This window comes from Pezoporus wallicus, unplaced genomic scaffold, assembly GCF_028554395.1.
Source record: "Pezoporus wallicus isolate ANWC-B61680 ecotype Strahan unplaced genomic scaffold, APGP_CSIRO_Pwel_v1 scaffold_2146, whole genome shotgun sequence".
In the NCBI taxonomy this organism is placed as follows: Eukaryota; Metazoa; Chordata; class Aves; order Psittaciformes; family Psittacidae; genus Pezoporus; species Pezoporus wallicus.
In genome coordinates, this window is record NW_026639769.1 from 3,090,367 (window position 1) to 3,115,416 (window position 25,050).

The 25,050-nt window shown below is 44.0% G+C and overlaps 1 protein-coding gene and 1 long non-coding RNA gene across 7 annotated transcripts; one reads left to right on the forward strand and one right to left on the reverse strand.

Annotated features, from left to right (window-relative positions):
• The first annotated feature begins 714 nt into the window (after positions 1–714).
• On the forward strand, positions 715–24,386 carry ZBTB1 (zinc finger and BTB domain containing 1). 6 transcript variants are annotated; one of them, XM_057416241.1, is made up of 3 exons: positions 1,246–1,450; positions 11,157–12,896; positions 23,499–24,386. In XM_057416241.1, the coding sequence occupies exons 2-3, from the start codon at positions 11,177–11,179 to the stop codon at positions 23,507–23,509; spliced, it is 1,731 nt and encodes a 576-aa protein (XP_057272224.1). In that variant the 5' UTR covers positions 1,246–1,450; positions 11,157–11,176; the 3' UTR covers positions 23,510–24,386. The 6 variants fall into 6 exon arrangements, with proteins under 6 accessions (XP_057272220.1, XP_057272224.1, XP_057272223.1 ...); XM_057416240.1 differs by having other exon boundaries at positions 1,247–1,450; positions 11,157–13,068; XM_057416237.1 differs by lacking the exons at positions 1,246–1,450; positions 23,499–24,386 and adding an exon at positions 715–851 and having other exon boundaries at positions 11,157–13,661.
• On the reverse strand, positions 20,716–22,806 carry LOC130602919 (uncharacterized). The gene is made up of 2 exons (XR_008973012.1): positions 21,920–22,806; positions 20,716–21,300 (listed from the first exon to the last, which is right to left on the reverse strand). It is a non-coding gene; the product is annotated as an uncharacterized LOC130602919 (long non-coding RNA).
• Positions 24,387–25,050: the final 664 nt, after the last annotated feature.

Here is a 25,050-nt window from a genome sequence, read left to right on the forward strand (position 1 = left end):
TATTTTGTAGTGGTTAAAAAAATGCTCAGACAGACCCAGGAGGACAGGGTGATGTCCCATTTGGAAATTGGGATTATGTTAGTTGGGTTTATCCTGTTTTTTCTTGCATGATAGAGGGATGCTTCAGGAAAACCTTGTCAGTCACTGAAGCGGGGATTGATGCTGGTTCATTTTGACATTGTGACATATTGTTGCTTTTTGGTTACTTTTGTGATTCTAAAAATTTTAATAAAGTATTTTAACTTAGCTACAATTAAATTTTCCCCTTCCACTTGTCCGGAGCTAAGAGGGATCTTGGATAGCTGCAGCAAACATTAAAATGATGATACCTCTAGAAACCGGATCTGAGTGAAAGAGCTGTGCAGATGAAACACTTCCGATGCTTACGCTGAATGACAAATGTCACTTTGGGGGCGGGAAAGTCAAGTGGCAAGACGGGGGAAAGCCCGACTTGGCTTGTGATCGCTCGCAGCACTGTGGCAGGTAGCAGAGGGGCCGCCCGCAGCTTCGGGAAATCGCATTTGCTCACACGAACCAGCATGAGAGGAGCTGGATGCTGTTAGACAAGAGAGGTCTGGAGAGTGATGGGAAGAGGGCCTGGGAAAGCACCTAGAAAGATGGAAAAAAATCTCAAGAGGGCTGTCCTCAGGATGTGTGGCAGGGATCATGCCAACCCCTGTGCTCCCTGCATCACTTTAGAACTCGACGAGGGAAGGCAGTGATACTGACAAGTGAAAATTGCAGCAAAAAGGAAACACTTTCTCATGCAACTTGCAGTTGATTTTCTTGCAACGAAGCTGTAGCGCAGGCCTGAAGACTGCGGGTACACAACTGAAACGTTGGACGTCCACGTGGGTAACCGAGACTTCTCCGTTACCGCCAGTCAGGGCTGGCTTGAGGAAGGGAAGAGGACATCCCGTCCCGTGGGGCGAGCCCCGGTGCGCGGGGAGGGGGCGGGCTCCCACCCGGGAGCGGGTCGGGACCGCCCAGCAGTGAGGGTCCCGGCCGGGCGCCCGCCAGCGGATGATGCTCCGCTCCAGGTCTCCCCGAATGGCTTCGCCGGCCGAGGGAGGGGGGAGAGGCGGCGGAGGGCCGGGCTTGTGGCACATGGGGAGGGGGCGCCGCCAGCGCTAGCCCGGGCCGCGCCGCGCCGGCCCCGCCGCCTCCCCGGCGGCATGGGAGGAGAGGGGAGCGCGGCAGGGAGCCGCCCGCCGGGCCCGGGCATTGGCGGCGGCGCAGCAGCGCTGGCAGCGGCGGGGCCGGGAGCCGCCGGCCGCCGAGGGGAGGGGTCCGGCTCCGTGCGGTCGCGGCGGAGCCGGCGCTGCGGCAGCAGCAGGCGCGGCGGGGCGGAAGTCCTTTGTTGCAGCCGCGGCGGCAGCAGCAAAAGCAGCAGCGGCGGGAGCGGCGCGGGCAGTTTCCCTTCGGCGGCCGCCGCTTCCCCTCGCAGCGGGTAAGCGGGGCTGCGCGCCCCTCCGCGCCGTGTCCGGGGGCCGCCGCCGGGCGCTGGGGAGGAGGGAGGCAGGAGGCAGCGCGGCGGCCGCAGCTCCGCCGGCGGCGGGAGGTGGGAAGTGCCGAGCGGCGCCGGCCGCGGCATGGCCCGCCATAGTGTTGCGGGGGGAGCGGCGCTGCCAGGTAGGGGCTTTCCAGCCTCTGCCGGTCCCTGGCGAGCGGCCGCCGCCGTGACCTTGCGCCAGGCGGCCTGCCACAGCGCGGCACGGCACGGTATGGTACGGCACGGTATGGTACGGCACGGCGCGGTACAGCACGGCGCCGCCCGGGCTGTGCGGGGGCCGAGCAGTGGCGGCGCCGCGGTGGCGGGTCTGGCGCGGTTGTTTCGCGTTGCGCGGAGCCGGGCGGGCGCGCTCCACCTGCGGGGTGGCGGAGAGAGGAAGGGGCCGCGGGCGCGGCGCCCGTCGGCGGGGCCCGGCGGAAGCGGGTGGGGGGGTGCCGGGGCTCTCGGTGGGGAGCCGCGCTGAGAAACGAGAAGCGGCCTAGGGAGGTGCGGAGGCGCGGGGCCAGGAAGGACACGGCGCTGCCCGGCTCGCTGCGAGGCTGGAAGTCACGTTAAACATCCCCAGTGCCGTTATCGCCGGCGAGCCCTGTCCCCCCGGCAGCAGGCCAGGGGGTCCTGACCCTGCTCCCTCTGTTCTGAAAACAAAACAAAACTTCGAGCGAGTTGCAGTAGTTGAACGAAGAACTGAGTGGAGCTGCAGCCTGGAGGGAATGCTCCACCCTGCCAGGCAGCGGACTTGGGTTTCACTCGGGGCTGGCAGTGCCCAGGATCGCCTTGGAGGCGGCTGGAAAGGAAAGGGAATAGTTTTGTCACATAAAAACAAGCCTTGTGTTGCTCTGGGAGCAGTGTCGCAAGTCTCGTTCCTCAAAGGCTAGAAAAGTAGCAGAAGGAGTAGAGGGGACTGAAAACGCTGTGGGTTTGGGGCCAGGGTTTTATTCTTTTCCATTTTTAATTTTTTTTTTGTAACTGAGACTCTCAAGTTAGGCCTATTTGTCAGCTGGTAGATGAGTGCCGGTTCCTCTTGACACGTAGGCATTGGTAAATTGATAGCATGGGTTGGATGCTGTGTAATATTTGGTATTTACTGCCGGCTTATGTCATTTGCTTGCATTATTTTCCTTGCACTAGAGTATTGCAAGCACATACTGCAGATCTGTCCAGGGCTGCAACAGTGTGGTGTTCCTTAGGCATTTAATTACATTAAACAAGCATTCCTTTAATTAAAGGTGTTTGTTTAACATTCCTCATTACAGCTCTTGGAAAAACCCACACAGCAGCCATGAGCAGGGGGCATGGAGGCTTCTCATTTTTGCCAAATTACAACTTAAGCTTTCATGGTAAGCGGGGGAGAGGTGTTAAGACCATCTGGCCGTGGGGAAAACTGGCTAAACACGAATGGTTGCAGTGCTGGCAGAGATTTTCTTAGCAGCAGCAGCACAGCAAGTTGACTACATCATGAAGAGATTTTTCGGTGACTGGCCAGAAAACCTGAGGAGGAACAAGTCGTATTAGTTGCACTCTGCTCCTGTTCGAGGTAGCAGTGAACCAACAGGCACCGGGGTGTGTGTGTGTGTTCACAGACTGCTGCAGGAGGATGTTGGTAATGAAGACATGGGTTGGTGTGGCGTGGGAAGCCGGGAAAAGTAATAGAAGCCCCTTCTTCCTCGTAGCCGGAACATTTTGTGTGGAATAAGATCACAGATGCTCTAGCTCTGCTTGCACAAGTTTTGTCTTCATCATGCTCAACCGGTGTTGTTTGTCACTGGCACAGGAATTTGCAGCAGTTACATTGAGTGCTCATACCAACCAGTGATTTGGGTTTTTAGATACTTTCTCTACTTGAATGTGTTAATTGCTTCTTTCACAGATTTCCACTGTTGCTGACAGTGGAGAGCCCTGAAAGTAAAGGATGCACAAAGCCTTAGTAGTTACTTACCATCTGTAGGGAAACAAAATAGCTGTTCAGAATTGAGATAATGAAAGTTTCCTGATAAAAATTCCAGTGTCCTTCCCCTTAGTTGTTACAGCTGGACCTCTCACTAGAGTCCTTCCAGACCTTGCACGCATGTAGCGTGAGAAGCCATGTGTGCATTTTTCAGTTTGACCAGTGGTTCCCAGTGGTTGGGTTATCCTGCCTGCCCTCTGCTTGGGCACAGTATACACCACCACCCAGAGAGTTCTGCTGCAGACCCAGCGTGTGGGCACAATAGCTAACATAATCTGCATGAAGACCATCTATATCCTCAGATTTGTCTTGTAATTTTTTCTTCATGTGTATTGTGCCACTGCAAAACTCTCCAGAATTAGCTGGCTGTTGCTCCCCCCCCCCTCCCCCCCGTATTAAAGTTGTTTCATTGGATGGAGACTTTAGTGGCTTTATCTTTTTTATGTGCTGCAGGTAAAATGTGAAGCATTTAAGACCAGAAAGAGCCAATGAAATCTGTAGCTGGACCTGTGTATCACAAGTTACTGTGTTTCATTCATATGCATCCAGCAAGTTGTTAGCCAAAGTGCAACTTGTATGTAACCAGGGATGCTTTCCTGGAAGGTACATGTATCTTCATTTAAGGGTCGCAACAGATGGCTAAACCACCAAGATGCCTCTTGAAAGCTCTTGAAAGAGCATGGATGAAAAGGCTTGTTGCTCTGCTATGAGGCATAAATGGGGTGTCATAATTTTTTCCCCACTAATTGTTTCTTTTAAACATATTATTACCTTGTTGTGACAACTTTTTACGACTGTAAAGGTGTCAGATAAAAGATAACTGTGACTTTCTAGAGTAATACTCTGTGGCTAGCAAGTTAGTTTAAAAGGCTGTGCAAGTTCTCTCTGGTACTTGTACTCCATAGATCTCATCTAAAGTTTTTTGAGATGGGGCTTTAGTGCAAACTCTTATTTTATTCACCAGTGGTTTTCTGACACCTTATTCCTTGTTTTTAGAGGAGTGTTCTTACCTAAGAGCATGCAGTACATCTTAATTCTCAATTAGCAACTGAGAAACTTGCTAAACTTTGTCTAAATTTTTTAATTAATAACTTGCTAAATTTTGACAGTTGTTTCTCATTTGTGGACATGGATGCTGAATAAGCAGAGAACTGCCTGTTGAGTTGGCTCTGACAGCTCGTGGTTCAGGGCTTTGGAGCATCTTACCTTTCAGTAGCCTGAGTGTCAGCTGAAACTTGTTTCTATATGTTGGCCACAAGTCTGTTTAAAATGAGTTAATTCATCCATCAGGATGTGTCTGAAGATGAGTATCTACTTCATTGGGGATGGCTTCACAACTAGCATGCTTGAAGGCAGCTGACTGGAAGGGCTATGGGAGGAGGATAAATTATACATTCAGTCCTTTGTAGCCTGAATAATGGAGCTTAATTAGATTTTCCCTGGCAGTGCATGGAATTCCCATAATTGTTTTAATTCATGATCAAGGCTACGCTTGCATTGCAAACTGCGTCTTGCCCATTCCCGCTGTTGAGGTGGTCACCTGGCCCCAAGGTCTTTGCTGTTTCTGCAATATTAGTGTAAACTGAGGCACCTTCTTAGACTACACAGTACTGAGTGGCTTCCTGTTAAGTATGTCCAGTTAAAAACATGGAGCCTGCTAATAGCTCCATGGTCAGTGCACTACATGAACACCTAAGCTTGTCAGGCATCACATGGCGAATTTAGACGTGTACAATTTTCTCTTGAGCATCTGGGTGCTGTTGTTTAGGAATCCAGGATCTGTGGTGGATCTGACCCACAAAGGCAGATAAACTCTTTAGGGAGGAGAGTTCTTTGGAACCTGTGCCATGTGGGATACATGGTATCAGACTGTAGTGGGGAATTTGCTTTTTGGTGCCTGTGTGCTTGTGTCTTTGGATAACTGGGCATTGTTTTCTTGAGGTTTTCCAGTCTTATTTTCTATTAGCACCAAATTCTCCACTCATGTATTATACTTTTATCCAGCCTGCTCTTCGTTTCCAGAGAAAAGCAGCCAGTAACTGAGCGTGTAAGTGCTCCGTTTTGCCGGCTCAGCAGTGGAAATGCTGGGTTTTGAAAACCACTTACTAATTTTAGGAGCCAAAAGACTCCTAAGTTCTGAACCTTGTGGTATGTCTTTTTTAAAGACAGCAAAGTTAGCAAAAGAACTTTACCAGTTCTTTTCTTTAGGACTTTTTGGCTTACTTAGTTTTAACACATCTCAGAAAAATTTGTGTGTGAGGAAATGAAAAAAAAACCAACCTACATGGAGCTGTAGTAAATACCTGTTCATTCTTGTTAGCAGACTTCTAAACAGCATGTTTGGTTAGTGTAATAGCGCATATAACCTTGTTCATGGTAACATCCGAATAGCAGTAGTATCTGAGAACTGACTCAAAAGAAAATACCTGGTAGCAGACAGACAGCTTGAATCAAAGCATGTCAGTGTGAAAAATAAACACTTATTAGGAAAATAAAATGCCTATAGAGACTTTAAATTTGAAAATCAGAGTAATCATACCTGACTCAAATATCTTCACTTTTCATATCAGATGCTTTTCTAGCTGATTTTTTTCAGAATAACTCTGCAGTGTTCACTGTTGCTTACACTGCGGCCCATTGCTGTATTCAGTGCATAAATCGATCACTGCTGAAGATGAAGTTACTTGTGTTCCTTGTGGATGTGGGTTGTTCGTGACTACAGCATTCGGGTGCTTCACAAAGGCAGTGTGCTAGTCCATTGAGCAAGTGGCTGGCATCTTTCCTGTTTTTGAAATAGAAGAGAAAGTCAAAAATACTTGCAAATTTTGGATTGACAAACTTGCCTGTGTAAAGCTTTAATTTTCCAAGATACTCGGTGATTAATACCTACAGAGGATAGCTCCCATTGGCCTCAGCTGATGTTGATAATGTTTCACTGTGTGAGTAAACTGGACATCCAAAAAATGCAAGCCAGACAACTAAAAAATAAAGGTTGAAATGACCTGTTCTGGCAATGATGGTGGTGGGATGCTGTTCTCCAAGGCAGTGTTCATTGCTGTGAGATTCTTGGTTTTGTCCTCCACTCTCATCTCTGAGTGCGGTGCCGAATGAGCAGTCCACTTTCAGCTCAGCACTCCGCTCAGAGGCCCAGCGGGCCTCTCCCTGCTTTCTCCATTAACATAGGCTTTCCCTCACGTTCTTACATTTCCCAATCTCCCTGTGTTTTCACCAAGTCCTCTTCTGGGTCTGGCTCTCGTCACCCAGAACCATGCATCCTCTTGCCTGCGGGGTGAGCTCCCACCTTGCAGCAGCGCAGCTGGGCCGGAACCTGGCTGTTAGGAATGGGACAGAGTAGCGGCAGGAACAGGTCATGTCTCTCACTGTGGAGCCTTTTATGTCCTTGGCTGCATCAGAAGGAGCATGGCCAGCAGGGCGAGGGAGGTGATCCCATGCCTCTACTCTGCTGTGCTGAGGCTCCACCTGGAGTACTGCATTCAGCTCTGCAAAGTCCAGAGGAGGGCCACGAGGATGATCAGGGGACTGGAGCACCTCCCATATGAAGACAGGCTGAGGAAGTTGGGGCTGTTCAGCCTGGAGAAGAGAAGGCTGCGTGGAGACCTCATAGCAGCCTTCCAGTATCTGAAGGGGGCCTATAGGGATGCTGGAGAGGGACTATTCATTAGGGACTGTAGTGACAGGACAAGGGGTGGTGGATTTAAAATAAAACAGAGGAAGTTCAGGTTAGATATAAGGAAGAAGTTCTTTACTGTAAGGGTGGTGAGGCACTGGAATGGGTTGCCCAAGGAAGTTGTGAATGCTCCATTCCTGGCAGTGTTCAAGGCCAGGTTGGAAGGAGCTTTGAGCAACCTGCTCTAGTGGAAGGTGTCCCTGCCCATGGCAGGGTGTAGGAACCAGATTATCTTAAGGTCCTTTCCAACCCAAACCATTCTATGATTCTCCATCTAGCTACCAGGAGGGATGCTAAAACCCATCAGTGAGTTGTGGTACAGAGCAATCTCCAGCAAGCCCTGCTGTGACTTTGTGGAGGTGACACAGAATCATGGAGTGGTTTGGGTTTGCATGAGCCTTTAAAGGCCATTTAATGCAACCCACCTGCAATGAGCAGGGACATCTTGAACTAGATGAGGTTGCTCAGAGCTCCATCCAGCCTAGCCTGTAAGGGATGAGGCATTTACCACCTCTCTGCAAAACCTGTGCCAGTGTTTCACCACACTCATAATAAAAACTTTATTCCTTGTATCTAGTTTGTATCTACCCTTTTGGAGTTTAAACCCATGGCAGAGCTCTGCACAAAAGGAGGGTTTCATCATGGGTGGGATGGCTCAGGCAGGACCCTGTGTACAGAGGAGCTGCAAGAGGGTTAAATGTTCTCAGTGAAGCTGTAAGCTGAAACTTTAGTAACTAACAGAAGTCTTACATGTGAACAAACTGGTAATTTCTGTCTTCTCCCTGTCAAGCTTATAGCTTGGCCAGATTCAGGCAGATTTTTATATTGTGACAACATAGCCAAGTCATAGCACTTTCTCTCCTATGAAGTCTCTCTTCAAAGATTTTGGAAAAGAAACTTTTTTAAAAGAAAAAGAAATAATGAAATAATAGATGAAAGCTTTTTTCTAGCTTCATTTTTGGACCCATTTTGACTGAAATTTTCTGTGAAGGAAAAAAGAAGAACGAATCAGTCCAAAGCAGACAATTCCAAGGGGAAGTTTTGCCTTTGCTGGTTGAAATATGTCAAAGTTTTAAATAGCCCAACACAGGCTGTCATAGTGGGAAGTGTTGGCAGCTGTAAATATATAGTTACATCCAGCAGGTTAATACAGCATCCAGAGGGAGGATGCCAATGCTTTCATTAACATAAATAACTTCAAGCACTCTCTATTTTAATACCTATGTGTAGTACTACCGAAGGAGAGCCTGGGTATCTGAGCACCTTGCTATCCCGGCCAAGTGATCTCATGCTCCAGCTGGCTTTTTCCAGAGCCGTTGCAGGAGGTGGGCATTGCCAGTGGGTCATTGTTACATACTGGGACTTGTGCTGAAGGCTCTGCAAGAGTTCCCCTGCCAAAAGGAAAATGTATTTCACCTTCTTCAAAGAAGGAGGAAACATGGAAAATTCTGATGAGTTTGCATGCTGTCACTCCAGTAGCTGCCAGATCTTTCCCACCATTTGGAAATGCCCCGGTCTGCAGGTGTGTGCACATAGTTTGTGACCTTCTTTTTGGTCCAGCCTTGCTGCTTGTACTGCTGTTTTGCTATTGGAGGACATGATGGAGTACTTATAGTGTAGGGCAAAAAAAATTATACAAAATTTGCCACTTTATGAGGATGAGGAGATAAAAACGAGCTGTCCTGAGCCTTTGCTTGTCTTGATGGCAGTTCATGCCAAGAGGCCTGTGGTGCCTTTGCGCTTTCTTTTGGTTTACTCTTATAATGTGGAAGTTGAAGTCAATCCTTTGTCATTATGTGGCTGCTGTTCTTAATACTTGATACAGTATACTGAGTTGCATGTAAGCATCTAATGAATTGCCTCAAATCCAAGAAAAGCACTTGGAAGAATATGAAGTGCACTTTTATTATTACTTGGTGTGGAGAGCTTTGCTGGTTTTCACAGAAACACCCAAATATGCCCAATGACTTAGACTGTAATCAATTTCTGTAGAAACGGTGTGAAGTTCTCAGAGGTTATCCTACTTTGAAAGCCACCCCTGTGCAAGTCATTAACAAAACCATTACATTCATTCCATGCCGTGAGTTGTATTTCTGCAGTGAACACCATTGGGCCAACTGGTCAGAGAATTATTATTGGCAGGGTGCTTGCCCTGAGTTTTGGGTGTTGAGAGGATTGGGTTGAGAGCAGAGGTGCACAGCTGCCATGCAGTTGCTCATTGTCTCACTACAGGTCAACCCAAATCATAAGGGTCCTGTTGCCAGACAAGGTCTTGTGCTGGTGGTGATCTGTAGGTGGTGCTATATGAGTAGTCAGCAGGGAATATTACCAAGTGGGGTGAGAATGTTCTTGTCTTGAGAGCTTGAGCATGTTTCTTCCATGGCAGTCCTTCATGGAATGAAGAATGGTGACTTAACATTAGGTTTGCTACTAAACAAGCCAGGCAACACCTATGACTTGCAAATTCAGTACTAATTGTGGAATTTAATTTCTCCACCCTTTTCTCAGCCTCTAGGAGATGCAAACTGTTAGGGGAAAAAGAACAGGGAGCATTTCTGTGTGTATTTTGTTTAAATTTTGGACAGCTTAAAAAATTGAGTCATAAAATGCCATTTAATGCATGCATTATTTGTACAGATCTCTTACAGTTGTTTGCATTCTTTGCAATAACCTTGCAAAATGTTAAGAATGCTTGTTACTGCTTTAGGTTTTTCATTTCACTTAGGGCATTGTTCATACTCTCTTTTGGTTTCTCTCCTCCCTCCTTGTGCAGTTAGTATAATTATGTATGTAGGTGAAGGTTTTCCAAAGTAAGTAGTGACTAGCTGTTGGATGTGGCTGCAGTTGAAGTTTATCTTCTGTAAATCAAATGCACGCCTCCTCTGTACAACACATTTCTTCTGGATATTTTTGTTAACATAAATCAGTATCTTTTCTTCCTCTTTTCTCTTGAGGACAAATTAGCCCTTTCACTTACAGCAACCCTCAGCACTCATAGACCTTTCCCTCTAGTCTTTGTCAAGGCTTCATTTCACCGTGGCCTCACCTCTGCCTTGCTAGCTTTCGCAGTTCTCCATTGTGAAGTTTTCCTTTGTCTGGTCTCCCATCTACGTGTTTTGGTTATATTACAGTACTCTGAACGAGTGGTTTTGAAAGCAGTTGGAGGCACAGCATGCACCACTTCCTGCCTCTGTGCAGTCTGTGTGGTTGTCACGCAGCTAGCCTGGTCACCATCTGCAGCGGGCTTGTACGTGGGACATGCCACCACAGCTGGGCTGCCCTGTACTTCTGAGAATGCCTTTGAGTTTGCAGTTCCTGGTTTGCAAGATGCTTTGCAGATAAGGTTGAAACTGTCCCTGAGCTGCCCCGAAGAGCAAAAGCGTGTGGATGCAGCTTGTGTGGATGCAGCTTGTGTGGATGCTCTGCTGATGTATCTTCTCAGGTTCCTTTAATGGGGAGGGAAAGGCTGGTTTGAGCTTGAACTATGTGTTCTATGTGTTGTATCGTATACCCATTGGACTGACAGGTGAAAAATGTAAGATGAGACTGAAGAGTGGTTATTTACCTCATAAGGTAAGCTTACTCTTGAGAGTCAGCTTACCTTGTATAAGTGTTGTCTTTGGGCCATCTTACAGAAGTCTGCCCTGTGAGGTTTTTGAAGTTCTGCATTCAGAATTCATATCTGAAAATCTTGGCTGCAGGACTTTGAGATACATTTGCTAATTTATATTTTAGCAGTGCAGCTCTGATTGACATGTGCAGTTGTTACGTTTATTAGTTTACTAGTCTTGTAAGTCTAGAGCATGGTGAGAGCATGGAGTTATGGACGTTTTCACTGGCATCAATATTTGTAAGTAGTTACCAGTGAAGATCTCCAGACAGGAAGCTGAACCACAAACAGTGTGAGAATAGGAGGACCTACAGAGGAAAATGATGGCATTTCCCCCCTCCGTTTAAGTAGGTTTTGTTTTTGTGCTCGTGATCTAACAGATGTCTTTTTCTTTATGCAGGGTTATAATTGAAGTACAAGATGGCAAGAACCAGCCACAGCAACTATGTCCTTCAGCAGCTAAACAACCAAAGAGAGTGGGGCTTTCTGTGTGACTGCTGTATTGCTATCGATGATATTTATTTTCAGGCACACAAAGCAGTCCTTGCTGCGTGCAGCTCCTATTTTAGGATGTTTTTTATGAACCATCAACACACTACAGCCCAGCTGAATCTAAGCAACATGAAGATTAGCGCTGAATGCTTTGATCTGATTTTACAGTTCATGTATTTAGGAAAAATTATGACAGCCCCCACCAATTTTGAGCAGTTTAAAGTGGCCATGAACTATTTACAGCTATATAATGTACCTGAATGTCTAGAAGATATACAGGATACAGACTCATCTGGTTTAAAATGTTCATCTTCTGCTTCTAGCACCCAGAATAGCAAAATGATATTTGGCGTGAGAATGTATGAAGACACGCTTGGCAGAAATGGCAGCGAAGCAAACAGGTGGGGCATGGAGCCGCCAAGTTCAACAGTAAATACATCCCATAACAAAGAGCCTGATGAGGAAGCTTTGCAACTAAGCAGCTTCCCCGAACAACTGTTTGATGTCTGCAAAAAAAGCACCACGTCCAAATTCTCTCACACAAAAGAGCGTGTGTCCCACTCACGCCGCTTTGGAAGAAGCTTCACCTGTGACAGCTGCGGGTTTAGTTTTAGCTGTGAAAAGCTACTGGATGAGCACGTGTTAACGTGCACTAACAGGCATTCCTACCAAAGTGCCAGGTACTACAGTACTGAAAAAATTGACTTTAATGAAAAGGACTCTACTTCTAAAGTTATCTCCACACAAACAGAAAAACACAAGGGGGACTTGAGCCAAGCAGTGGACGATTCTTCGTCTCCTGTGTCAAACGTCACGAGCAGAAAAAGCAGCACGGTTGCCTCTGAGACATCAGGTGAAGAAGGAAGTAGAGCCTCTGAGAGGAAGAGGATTGTTATCAAGATGGAACCAGAGGACAATCCTGCTGATGAACTGAAGGATTTTAATATTATTAAGGTGACAGATAAAGACTGCAATGAGTCCTCTGACAATGATGACCTAGATGATGAACAGGAAGAGCCGCTTTACAGGTACTATGTTGAGGAAGAGATCAGAGAGAAGAGAAGTGCTCGGAGGACATTAAAACCCCGTTTATCCATGGATGAGGATGAAAGAAAGTGCTTGAAAAGTCCGCGGCACCTTAACAGGAAGGCTCCTTCAGTTCAGGAAGACATGGAGAATGCTCCCTGTGAACTTTGTGGGTTAACAATCACCGAGGAGGATTTGTCCTCTCATTATTTATCCAAACACATAGAAAATATATGTGCTTGTGGCAAGTGTGGTCAAATACTGGTCAAAGGCAAGCAGTTACAAGATCATGCGCAGACGTGTGGAGAACCCCAGGATCTGACCATGAATGGTATCAGAAATTCTGAGGAGAAAATGGACTTAGAAGAAAACCCTGAAGAGCAGTCGGAAATAAGGGACATGATGTTTGCAGAGATGCTGGAGGACTTCAGAGACAGTCACTTCCCAATGAACAGCCTTCAAAAAAAACAGTTATACAAGCATTCAGCCTGTCCTTTCCGATGCCCTAATTGCGGTCAGCGTTTTGAAACTGAAAACCTTGCGGTTGAACATATGTCAAACTGCCTGGAGCAAGATCTGTTCAAGAACTCCATGATGGAAGAGAACGAGAGGGATCACAGACGTAAGCATTTCTGCAATCTTTGTGGGAAAGGATTTTATCAGCGTTGCCACTTGCGGGAACACTATACCGTTCATACCAAGGAAAAACAGTTTGTTTGTCAGACATGTGGGAAGCAGTTCTTAAGAGAGCGCCAGTTGCGGCTCCACAATGATATGCACAAAGGCATGGCCAGGTATGTCTGTTCCATTTGTGATCAAGGAAACTTCCGAAAACATGACCATGTACGGCATATGATATCTCACTTATCAGCTGGAGAGACTATATGCCAGGTCTGCTTTCAGATATTCCCAAATAATGAGCAACTGGAGCAGCACATGGATGTTCATCTGTATACATGTGGAGTATGTGGAGCAAAATTTAATTTGAGGAAAGATATGAGATCTCACTATAATGCCAAGCATTTGAAAAGAACATAAGTGTAAATACTGTTAAAGCATTAAGTTGGCAGCAGAGAGAACACCAAAGCAAGGCATACAGTATAGTACAGAAAAAAAAAAAAGTAAAAAAAAACCAAAATAGGTCTCTTTTTTTATTATTTTTTTTAAGACCCTTCTAACCATAGGTGTCTATTTAGGCTCATTAAGTATATAGCTTTGAAAAGCATCATGTGTTTAATTATTACATTTTCACTGTTTCCTAATACAAGTTTCTGTTCTTAATTTTATTGTTTTACTAAGTAGATATACAAATCATTATTTTTAACCTGTAGATTAAAAGCACAATGTTACCCCTTCACTGACTGCTATTAAACAGTTCTCGGATCCATTTCCGTAAGATGAGTGCTTTAATATTTCCATGTGTTGTTTCTTCATGTACAGATTTTAGATAACAGCCATTAATGTGCAAGAGCATAATTGTTCATCATCCCCAAATTCATTTTCAAAATGACAAAAAGATGCCAAGAAATAATCCTTTGCTCTCTGTCTGTAAGGGCAGAGCTGGCTGTCCTGGTCCTCTGCTTCTTGGCTTTGTTGGAAGGTGCATCCCAGGAGTGAGAGCACATAGACTCAGTTAAACCATGGAGATTTGAATCGGTGTATGCAAAGGGAAAGGGAGTTAATGCCTGTTGGGATACCCGAGGAGTTCCCAGCAGAGTGGTCATTTTCCAGACTTGAAGTACTAGCAGAACTGTACAAGTGATGTTGGCATTTCTTTTACTACCTGTACCTGTGTGGGTATATATAACCTGCTTATCTTACTATACAAGGGAAGAGTGGCTGTGGTGGATTGCTAGGAATGCAGAATGGCAATATGCATTGAAGACTCTTTTTCAGCCTAGCTGTAAATGGTGCCTTACTGCTTGTGTTGGGAAGTTAAAAGTGGGATGGATGGGTGTGAAGATAGTCCCATTGCTTGGGCGGGGAGGGGAAGGGGGAGTGTGGCTCATGTGAACCTTAGCCTTTCTGTTTTGTGTTTTCATGATACGTTCTGAATGTTCTGGTTTTCAACAGGAATATAACAAGACTGCAGAGTTTGCTTAATAAATGTAAAGACATTTTATGCCTTTTAAGATTCCTTTCTGATTCTAGTATAGCCCTCATCTGTGTAGGTTGTCTCTTAATTGAATTTAAAAATTCTACTAAGTACCAGCTGACATCAGTTCAGTGAGGCAGGGGTTGAGAATAGGAGCCGGGGCTTTGAATCTAGTCCAGGGCTTTCATGCACTTGTCACTGTCAGAGTTGAGTTTTTATCCCTTGTTGTTTCTTGGGGATTATGCAGGGGATTATGATGGGTATTGAGCTGTAATGTTAGGCTTGTTAGAGAAATTAATACAGTTCAGAGTCTCCACTGTAACTGTTTAAATCGGTATGAGTCGCCTTGCATTTATTCAGTTCTAAACATGCATTTGAATTTCTCTTGGTTGGTAGATGTGTGTGTTTACGCACTGATGGAGAAGGACCCTGCTGCCAGACCTCAGTCCTTTGCCAGCAGCTGGCTCCCTAGGTGGTGACTGCTTCAGGTGCAGTTCAGGCCTTTAGCTAGTTTTGCCCTAACTGCTCAGTCCTGTGTTTTCTTGTATGATGATGAAGTCAACCAAGTCCTGAATAATCCCGGGGCCAAAAAGACCATGGACATGAATGTACTCCAGCATTTCAATTAATTCAGAGCTGCCCCCTCAGAATTTATTCCACGTTCCTCATCCCAACCCAGACTAAAACTCAGTGTGTAAGAGATCAAATAAGCGGGATGGGTATTTTAATTCTTTTTAGCACGGGAATCAGTGTTAAGGTGACTGTTAAGATCTTAAAAAGACAAAATAGTTAAATATAATGATCATCTTAAAGACGAACTAGCTAATAAAGTGCTGTAGTGGAAGAGTTCAGAGGTGGGTAATACACCTCACATGACAGTTCTCTGACATACATGTTATCCCTTATGGTACCAGCTATGTCTGCATTGGGAAATGCTGCCAAGGGAAGTGAGGGAGAACTGGGAGGTGCTGGGGGAGTTGGCAGAAAGTTCTCGTGGCACTTGGAGAGTGGGAAGGCTGAGTGGGAACAGAGATCCTGAGTGGGATGGAGTGGCAAAGTCTGGAGGGGCAGGATTAGAGCTGTGCAATGGGAAGCAAATCCCAAAGGTGGCATGGAGGGGGCAGTTGAAGGAATGGATGAAACGTCCTATAGACCAGAGAATGACTTAGCCTGGCTGGGGGAGCTGTCAGCCCCTGTGATTAGCTCACTACTGCACACCCAGATTGCACACCAAGTACAGACAGCTCCTACGCTGGGGAAGGGCTGTGGTGGTGCAGCAAAGACTAAATTAAAGACTTCATTGAAAAGGAGGAGGTGACCTCTGCAAACTAAGAGATTGTTCCTCAATACAGTGAAGGGCTAAGGGTGATTTATGGAGACTCCTGCTCGGGGTCAGGAGCCCTTGTTTACAGTGTATTAGCTTGAACTTGACCCAAAAACATTTCAGAAAAAAGTGACTTCTCAGTGTAAGTAGACCTCACAACTACAGAAGTTAAATGGATGAACTGGGAATGATGGTATTTATGTGTACTATCTAACTTTATGAACACCCCCCGATACCTTTGTTTTCAATTATAAGCTGTGTTGTAGTAGCCTTTCAAAAGAAAGTTTGTTAAACCTTTCCAAATGAACTTGAATAACTGTTTTTCCTGTTCTTGTGAAACAAAACTGAGGGCCTTGGAGTTCACGTGTATGCATATCCATTGTAGGGCTCAAAAAGAGCATGAATTGCACTTCAGGGAGCTTAAGAGTGGATCTACTTGTATGTAGGCAGAGAAAAGCAGAAAGTAGCCTGAAAAGTTATCACGGGGAACATAGGAGAGCAAATCAAAGGTACTGAGGCATAGAGAGAATAGCCTGGCTTGCAAATAGATGGGGAGAGTGTTTATGGTGAGGTGTAAAAGCATGCGGGGGGGGGAACAGCATGGGACTATTGAAGAAAAGGCCTGGAGTTGCAGAAGGAATTTGGCTGTTGTGAAGGGGAAAAGGGGTGGGTGCTGAGGTAGTCTGGGGCTGCTCACTCGTGAGGACTGGGGTGTTCTCCCCAGAATGGGACATCAGCAGGAGAGTGAAATGATTGTGTTTCAGCACTTCTATCATGATAAGCATTGCTTGCTGTGCAGACAGAGCGAAAGCAGACCTGAAAAAAAAACGAAAACAATCCAACAACAAAACAACTGCAGTTAGGATACCTTAGAAATGTTACTGTTACTTGAAAGATAGTGAAGGGCAGCAAACAATACTTCATTTAGACTTCTGTTTCCTCTAACAAATTTGTACTATGGCATCATAGCATAGTTCCTTTGCATCTCCTTACTATGCTATATGGTCTTTTAGAGTGTCAAAGCACTTGATCTTTGAGAGTGGAGATGTAAACATACCACATTGCACACGGCACAGCCAGAAAGAGAAAGACCAGCTGGATGTTCTGACTTATGTTTTTAAGTGATCTATTCTTACTTTTGGAGGACCTCTCTATGTTCTGTTGTTCTCCTAACTCTGGCAGTGGTGTGGGCTGCAACCCTGAAAATAATCTGTAAATAGCCAGCCTAGCTCTTAGCTTTCAGAGTTTACTGAAAGTTAAGAAGAGGGAATTTATGAAGACTGCAATGAGCTTCAAAATGCCACAAAAGCTGTTAAATTTCTTTTTCAGTTTCAGAGGAAATGTTTACATCTATTTGTAAATGCTTATTGGCAACTTTTGAGTTCAAAGAGTATTTCCTTTTGTGTATGATACTTGTAGCCAACAGGTCTGTGGAGAAATCTTGATTTGAATAATTAGAATATCAGAATTCTACAAATTTATGCTTTTATTAGGAGACGTACCTATTTAACAGGTTAATGGAGAAAAGTTCAGCATACTTTTTATTCAAAGCCCTAGACAGGAAATGTACTGCCCAATATATTAAAAATACATTGTTATAAAAGTAACTACACTATTGTATTTTAACTTACTAGTGCTAAAGTATCATGACTATCTCGGCTGCTGGCGAGGATGTAAGTTTGCTCCTGAAGGCAGTGCCACCTTGAGCCCTAGTAGCTCCTTACTCCTTCCCCACCTCGTTTCAGCTCTCATAGCCCTTGTGTGCCACCCTCTCCATTGTCAAAAGCACATATTTAGGTAGCTTCACAATGAATTGAATCAAACAATGGGCCTTTTTTTATTCCCTGTGGGGCTGGTTTTTGGCTGGACCAGTTCCCCGCTGTGCTTTCCTCTCCGGCTCTATGTCAGGTTTAGTGCTACCAAAATAGAAGGGGTGACTTGAGGGGAGAAATAAGTGGCTGGGAGAGGGCTCGTTTGCTTAAACCAGCTGTGGCAGCACTCAGAGCACATCCTGAGCTTAACTTGGTCTCTGTCTCCCCCAAGCATCCTCGTGGAAACTGAACTCTTACATTCATCTCCTATTTCCTGATAAGGAAAAAAGGCAGCCCAGCCTCTTACGTACAAATGAGACACAACTATGCTATCTGCCCTCTTTACAAGAACTGGAAACCCTCCTGTGTTCAGTTCATCCCTCAAATATGCTCTGGAGCTTTCTTAACCTTTCTTGAAACAGACTGTGTGGCATTCCACGCTACTCGGTTCGTGTAGTTGGCCTGGCCTAAGGCCAGGAACGAGCTGGGCCCCTTGTGCAGCCAAACACCAGGACTGGCTTCCACCTTCCTCTGGTCTTTGTGCCCTCTAGCTGTGGGCCCAGATGCAGCTGTGCTGCTCACATGCTTGGCAGCTGGACCCCTGCTCTCCTACTGCTCCGTGCCCCTCACCACTCACAACATGCACTTCTCTGGGTCTTGTGATAAAAGGAGCAGTCATCTACTTTCTGAACTAATACTGAAAACTCAGGACAATTCCTTAAGAAGATGCTGGCAGTATCTGTTGCATCCACATGTGCTTGCTTCTGACTTCTAAGCGATTTCTGATCTAAAACAGTTAAAAATCAAATACTCTGATTTCCCTGATTCTCAGCTGGTTTGATGCTTGTCACAGACTTAAAGACCTACAGGACAAAGCATCTCTAATTTCACTTAGTAAAAATCTGTTTAAGGCTAGAAATTAGGAACATGTTTGTAAAAGCTGACTTTTCTGTAGTTCTCAGTTTTCTGTGTTCTCTTTCAACTTCCAGAAAACTCCTAAAATACTGCTGTGCAGTGTAGTCTCAAGACGTGTTACTAGGTTGAGATTTTGAAGGGGGGAGATACCGAGGACATGTTTTATAAATTAAGTGTCTTCTGCCACTTCTACAGTCACTTCTACAATTCTGGAATTAATTCTATTTTATTTTTTTCATGCAGAAAGACAAATCTTAATTTGGTACAGTGCCACAGACCTCATGACTCAGGAGTCAGTTCATCATGACTATAAATATTCAGCCCTGAGACAAACAGCCCATGTTCCTTGTTATGTATTTGAATGACCAGTGACAACTTTACAGAAGAAATGCTACCAGATTTTAATTTGGGTCATTTTTGCCCACAAGTGTCTTGTAGTTTTGTTTTTTTGTTCTGGTTTGGGTTTTGTTTTACGTCAACAAGGAAAACAGTGACGTGCCTCATGCTTTCAGAGAAACTACTTTCAGTAATTTGTGCACAGTCCATATACATAAGTAATTGAAAATATAGGAACAAAATTATGAAATGAGAAACAGGCAGATAGTCCAAGGCCAGATTTCGACTAACTGGTTTTGTGTAGCTACCGTGTCACACCTCACCCCAAGAACCTAGAATTTCAGAAGTGGTCAGTATCTTTTCTCTTGCAAGAAAACAGAAAGGTTTTAATCCTTTTGCCCTCCGGCATAATAAAACCATAGTAAATCTTCCTGCAGCTACAACCACAAGAACAATGCAGCATCTAGCATTTCCTATGGGAGAAAAAAAATAATTAGCTCTTTCAGAGCTGTTCAAGAACTTCCCTCTCTGAGGAAATCCTAGTGTTGCTGTTGTTTTCACTCAAACTAAGCTGTGATTTGCATCAATTGAGATTTTGGGGTGTAGTTTTTTTTTGGTTGCAAATCAGAGATGATCTCGGTACATCTGTGGTTTTGTAGACATCCCAAGACTCCTGATAGGGAATAAGAAGACAGCTCTTGGAGGCTGTGTGCATTGTGGGACATCCAGTGGAAATCAGGACTGTCTGCAAGCCCTTGGTTTCGCAACCTGTCTGTCAGGGAAAGCGCCACCAGTGTCAGGAATTGCTACTGTCTCTGCAGCAGCAGCGTTGCCAGCATGAAAGATGTAAAAATCAGTCTTTTCCCATATCTTCTCCCCCATCTCCTTTGATGACAAAGCTGCTATTTAAAAAAAAATCATCCTTCTGGCTCTTCTATTTGCCTTGTGTTATTTTGAAATGGGAAGATGTGCTTTCTTCCTGTTTTAAAGCAGTGACTAGGGCTAAGAATTTGCCTTTTGCAATAGTTCTCACATATTCAATTGAACCTATGCAACTCAGTAATAATCTATCCTCCCCTTTTTTAGGTAACCATCCCACTATATTGGGGATGGTCACCAGAGAGGCTTCTGCTTCTAACTCCCCAGAAAATGGATGGGAGAAATAATACAATGTCCTTCTCTCCACGGCAAAAGCCCCAAGACCACGAAAGTTTGTGGAAATGCAGATACGCTGGCTAAAAAAAAAAAAAAAAAAAGAGTTTGCCGAATACCATAGATTACTTCTGGTTTTGGCAACAGATACACCAGATACTTCTGGTATCAGTTACAGTCTTTCCTTTTACACAAGTCATTATGAGAGCTTTTTTTCAGGATGCTAAAGACAGTGCCTATTTCCTCCCTGCCTATGGGGTTCCTCTATTGGTACCTGCTGGTAGAGCCCCAGCTGCCAAACTACTTAGGTCTGGGTTTCTAGCCATTGGTTATTTAACTACTTACACAAAGTGGAAACAATTTAAGAGATGAAATCTAGAATATCCCTCTTTCAGGACAGATACAGTAGTAGTATAGAGGAAACACAGGGTAGGATCCCTTAGAACAGATGAAGAAATTGTCCTAGTATGTCCCACAGCCCAGGAGAGAGTTTGGATCTCTGGGCTGCTCTGCTATCAAGTAGATTAATTTGTGTATACTTCTATATGCTGCCAAACATGACACTGGCACAGTCTGCATGCCTGAAGTACAAGAATGAGCCCCACCTAGTCTGCTTTCAGACAGGGTTGTGTTCCACAGATTTTAAAAGCTGTTGCTAACATGGTCAGTTCTGCCAGAGAAGACAGAGATCCTGATGATAAGTAACTTTGAAAAATAAGTTGCTTAATACACAAAAAATCTTACAGTAATTATTACAGGTCCTTCAACTTCAGTTTGCTGGGCAAAGAGTTAAACACTTCAAAGGCAGTTTTGTTTGGAGAATGTTTATTTGATCAAGTTCAGTGTGGCTTAGACCCCAAATAGAAATACTAGCTTCAAACAGAGCAGTACTATGAAAGCAGGAATAGTCTGTGGCCTTCCAGACCTCACAGGCTATGTTGGTTTGTTACCCAAAGTCAAAACAAAGATGTCCCTTAAAACACATATACATTAATTCAGTGTATTTCACACACCATAATCTTTTATTTTGGATCTGCTTTTCTCCCCAGTCATTGGGGCTGTGCCAAAGTTACTGAAATCCTGGATGAACTATAGACTGTTCAGTAAAAAGCCTGTATAGTATGACTGGGCCATCGGAGCTGTTTAGATCATTAGAGAACAGGCTTTAAATGCTACTGCTCCTGTTTACTAAGCTTGAAGTATTTAATTCTTCAGATTTTGGAACTGTGCTTATCTTTGCCTCTTGATACCCTTTACGTTGCAGAAAGCAGGGTAAGGAAGAACCCAGCAGGTGCTTCTCTTAAATGGAACCTGGGAGATCTTGTTAGCAGTGGGGTGTTCTTTTTATAATTTTTTTTCAGCTGTCTGAATTGTAAGACTTCTAATAAATGTGCTAAGAATTAAAAAAGCATTATTAATACATGATGAGATCAATCACATAATGTAACAAACTGATGCAGAAGCTATTAGTACAGGAACCTGGTATTATGCCAAATCTGGGGAGTTATCTTTGATCTATCTCCAGATCCTCCTTTTATTTGTAAACATCCAGCTAATCACAGACTTCCTCTTTTATGAGTGAAAGAAACTGCATCCTTTGTAGTATCTCTGAAGAGCTTTAACTTTGCAGATGTTCATAATTTGTGTGATGGGGAGGTATGAGCTCCATCTGGTGGATAACTGGAAACATACATATTTACCTTTAAAAAGCTCAAAACGTTTCCACAGTTGAGCAGAGTTTACTGTGTGAAGAGTGAAGCAGATCCTCTTGCAGCTGTGCATTCCTTAAACAGCTTCTGTTTTCAGGGTAGCGAGAGGATTTTAGAGTCTGGGAGGAGGGCACGTTTTACCTCTAGTCCAGCTTACTGTGGGCTAAAAGCTGTTACCAGTGCCAGCAATTCTGGGGTGTTCACAGTTCTGCATGTACACCATACCACCACGGTTGGCACTGGTTTACAGTATTTTTGCAGTCTCATCGGAAAAATGTAATTTAATATTCATAGGCAGCCTACCTTCCCACATTCAGAGGTGGTCCCACACAGCGTAGTTGGTGTATTTGAGGATGGTGGTGTCAAGAAGCTCAGTCACACTGCATGAGCTATGTATGATCTGCAAATGACAGAGATCTTTGACTGTAAAATGCAGGCCGGCATCTTGATAAACAGCAGTGTTAAACACTGATGTTGCCTGGGGAAAAGTAATGTTCACATGCATACTGCAGTTAAATACCTTTTTTTTTTCCTCCTTTGTTTACAAACAAACAAAAAAGGCATTTCTTGACCTTTGAGCTAGTCAGGTAAAAGCTACTTCGAGATAACAGCATCAGTCCAATGAATTCCCCTCAGAGATTTGAAGAAAGTAATAGGTAGACACATGTACTTGCTGCCAGAACCAGCAGTACTTTGAAGCTAGCAGTTTGCCCAAGACCTGCATGTTCACATCACCCTCCTGTCATGAAACAAAAGTAATTTGTCCCAGGTTGCTTTTTTGCCTACCATGAAGTACGTGACATGATACAGAGAGCAAATAAAATATAAAGTCAGTTGTGGACCTAGCATATGCTGTGAGGGCCTGGACACATGTCACACAGGGTATGTTATAATGCACGCTGAAGTGTGGTGCACCACTCCCAAGGCTTTCCTCTCAAAGGTGTGCCAGCAAATTTAGCCCTGAGCTGGCCTTTAGGATGCTCTAACAGGTAAGTAATGCAGACAGCTGATAAACCTGGCTTATGTGCAGCTTTGAAGCTTTTCCTCCTCTGCAGTGTAGACACAGCTACTTGGTCCAGGCTGCTGTGGTGCACATAGACACAGCAAGTGTAAATTAGCCAGAAGCAAGACAGTTGTGTATTTGTACAACATGATTTACGTATCCAGAGAGAGCAGTTGGTGCACCAACAAAAAAAAAACGGGGATTGTCTTTAAAAGTTACATCCACATGTTTCCAATTTCTTGACTGTTTGTGTCAGATACAGAGCTGCTCATATTTGTTATAAATTAGTTTGGTCAAAAGAGACTTACGGGAATTGTAGATGTTTATATCATTTATCTGCATTTATCTGCATTTAACAAAAAAAAAAACCAAAAACAACAAACCAAAACCCACAACCCAAAACCCAGAGGCAAATATGAAGCAGTAATAAGTATTCTAGAGTAAGGGGGGTTCTAAGCTATGAGAAATCCAGGCTGAGGAGAAGTAACAGTCATGCAATTTTTTGAGCATCCACTAAGCTAAATCATAAACCACTGCTGGAAAGTAAAGAGAAGTTTTTCTTCAGTAAATCTTTAGCTGTTTTGCAAATGGAAGGCAAAGGAGAAAAGAACAAACTGAAGCTTCTGAAACAAGGTCAAAATATGTTTGAAGGTTAAATTACATTTTGTTAGGGTAGGGTTTGAAGGAAATGAACTGTATGGCTTTTAAACAGAGTTCCTGATTGTGGTAGGTGCTCTGAAAAGAACTTAAGGATGGGTATTTGGAGCAAAACTACACCATAGTGAGGTGGGAGGGACCACATCATGCTAGCAAATACAGTACTGGAGTGTGGGCTTCTGACTTTTAATATTTTTCTTGCATTTCTTTTCTGCATGGCAGTAGTGAAATAGGGACTTCTAAGCTTCTGAACAACTGAGAGAACCAGGTTTGGAGAAGACATGAGGAAGAACTGGTCGTCAAAAGATTTCATAAAAACTCAGAACTGCGTGTGCTAGATCTGAATTGGCACCACCTTTCCTTTTTTTGACATACTGCAGCAGTCGCTAAAGGCACCAAAACAGTCAAATTAGAACTTGCAGTAAAAGTTCTGTTGGACTCCTCTCTGTATGATAAAACTTACCTCCTTGTGACTATTATTTACACCTGTTAAAAACAGATTTGAAGACTCCTTTCATGGAGCAGCCAGCCAAAAGAGGCAGATGCCAGGTGTTAAGGGCTGCACTGAAATGAGTTTGCAGAATTTGCTATTCATGTGCTGGAGTGCTCCTTTTCTGAAATAAGGCTTCTTAGAATTTCTGTCAAAAACTGCTTAGATTTTTTTTAGTTCAAACATTAGAAGTATATACTTATGTACAATGATAAACTTGCCAAGTGTTAAAAAAAAAAAAAAAGAAAAAAAAGTATGAGGTGAAAAAGAAAAATCTTAAAAGCAGAGGAAGGACAGGATGGTGAGAAAGATCCAGCTGACCTGATTCCCCTGCTGCCATGATCATCATTTGCAAGCTGAAGCGGACCTTCCATGAAGCACAGTGCTTGTATGTGGATAGTAAAGAAATGGTGCTCTGGTCTTATTACAAGAATGGTGAAAATTTTTTACCAACAAGGAGATGAGTAAATGTGAAACAATCTTCACAGGGCACAGGGTGCACCTTGTTCTAGATCTAAGCCCTGCAAAACCTGTCTTGAAGAGGAGAATCAGGCATTCATGTTCAGATTTAAGCATTTTTAATGCATTTTTATGCATTTTTTATAATGTTTACAGCTAAATTAATGGGGGGGGGGGGGAGGGGGAAGCCGTAACCAAAAAAATAAGGCAGTAAATGTTTCAATTTAGGGCCAGCATGGATTTAAAAAAATATTAATTTCTTTTGTTTCCCCCAGACAGCAATGGGTCAGATTGAGACATGTAAGCAGACTAAACATGCTGATCTATATTCTGCTATAGTTACGCATCTTACTAATTCTACTCATGACTATAAAAGGATGTTTCATTGTTCAGTATAACTGTTATCTCAAGAAGTCTGTCTATACTTTTATATATAATTGGCATAATTTTCATTACTGTTGTTATAAAGTGTGTAAAATACTGTCTGTATTGCAGCTTGTATAGGGCATGTGTCTGTGCTTGCTTTACCCTTTTTGAGTTTATAAAGTTGCTATACAAATGCAAGAAAAGATGTTCAGATATTTTTGAATGTGGTTGCTTCATCTAATTACAGAGCCCTAAACATTTCAGTATATAGATATTGAAAGTATCGGCTCTATTAACACGTAACACCTTGAACATTAACGTAGGCATTTTAAAAGCCTTCAGTACAATACTGGAATGCTGATGCTTCTTCCCAGTGGCTGTGATGGAGCAAAGGGGAAGATGGTGACTATATGGGCAAAGCCAGATCCCACTGGGGATTCTGCAGGGAGAAGGCACAAT

What these genes read in the sequence shown, in the direction of transcription:
- ZBTB1 (XM_057416237.1), top strand. Translation starts at nt 11,177, where the DNA reads ATGGCAAGAACCAGCCACAGCAACTATGTCCTTCAGCAGCTAAACAAC.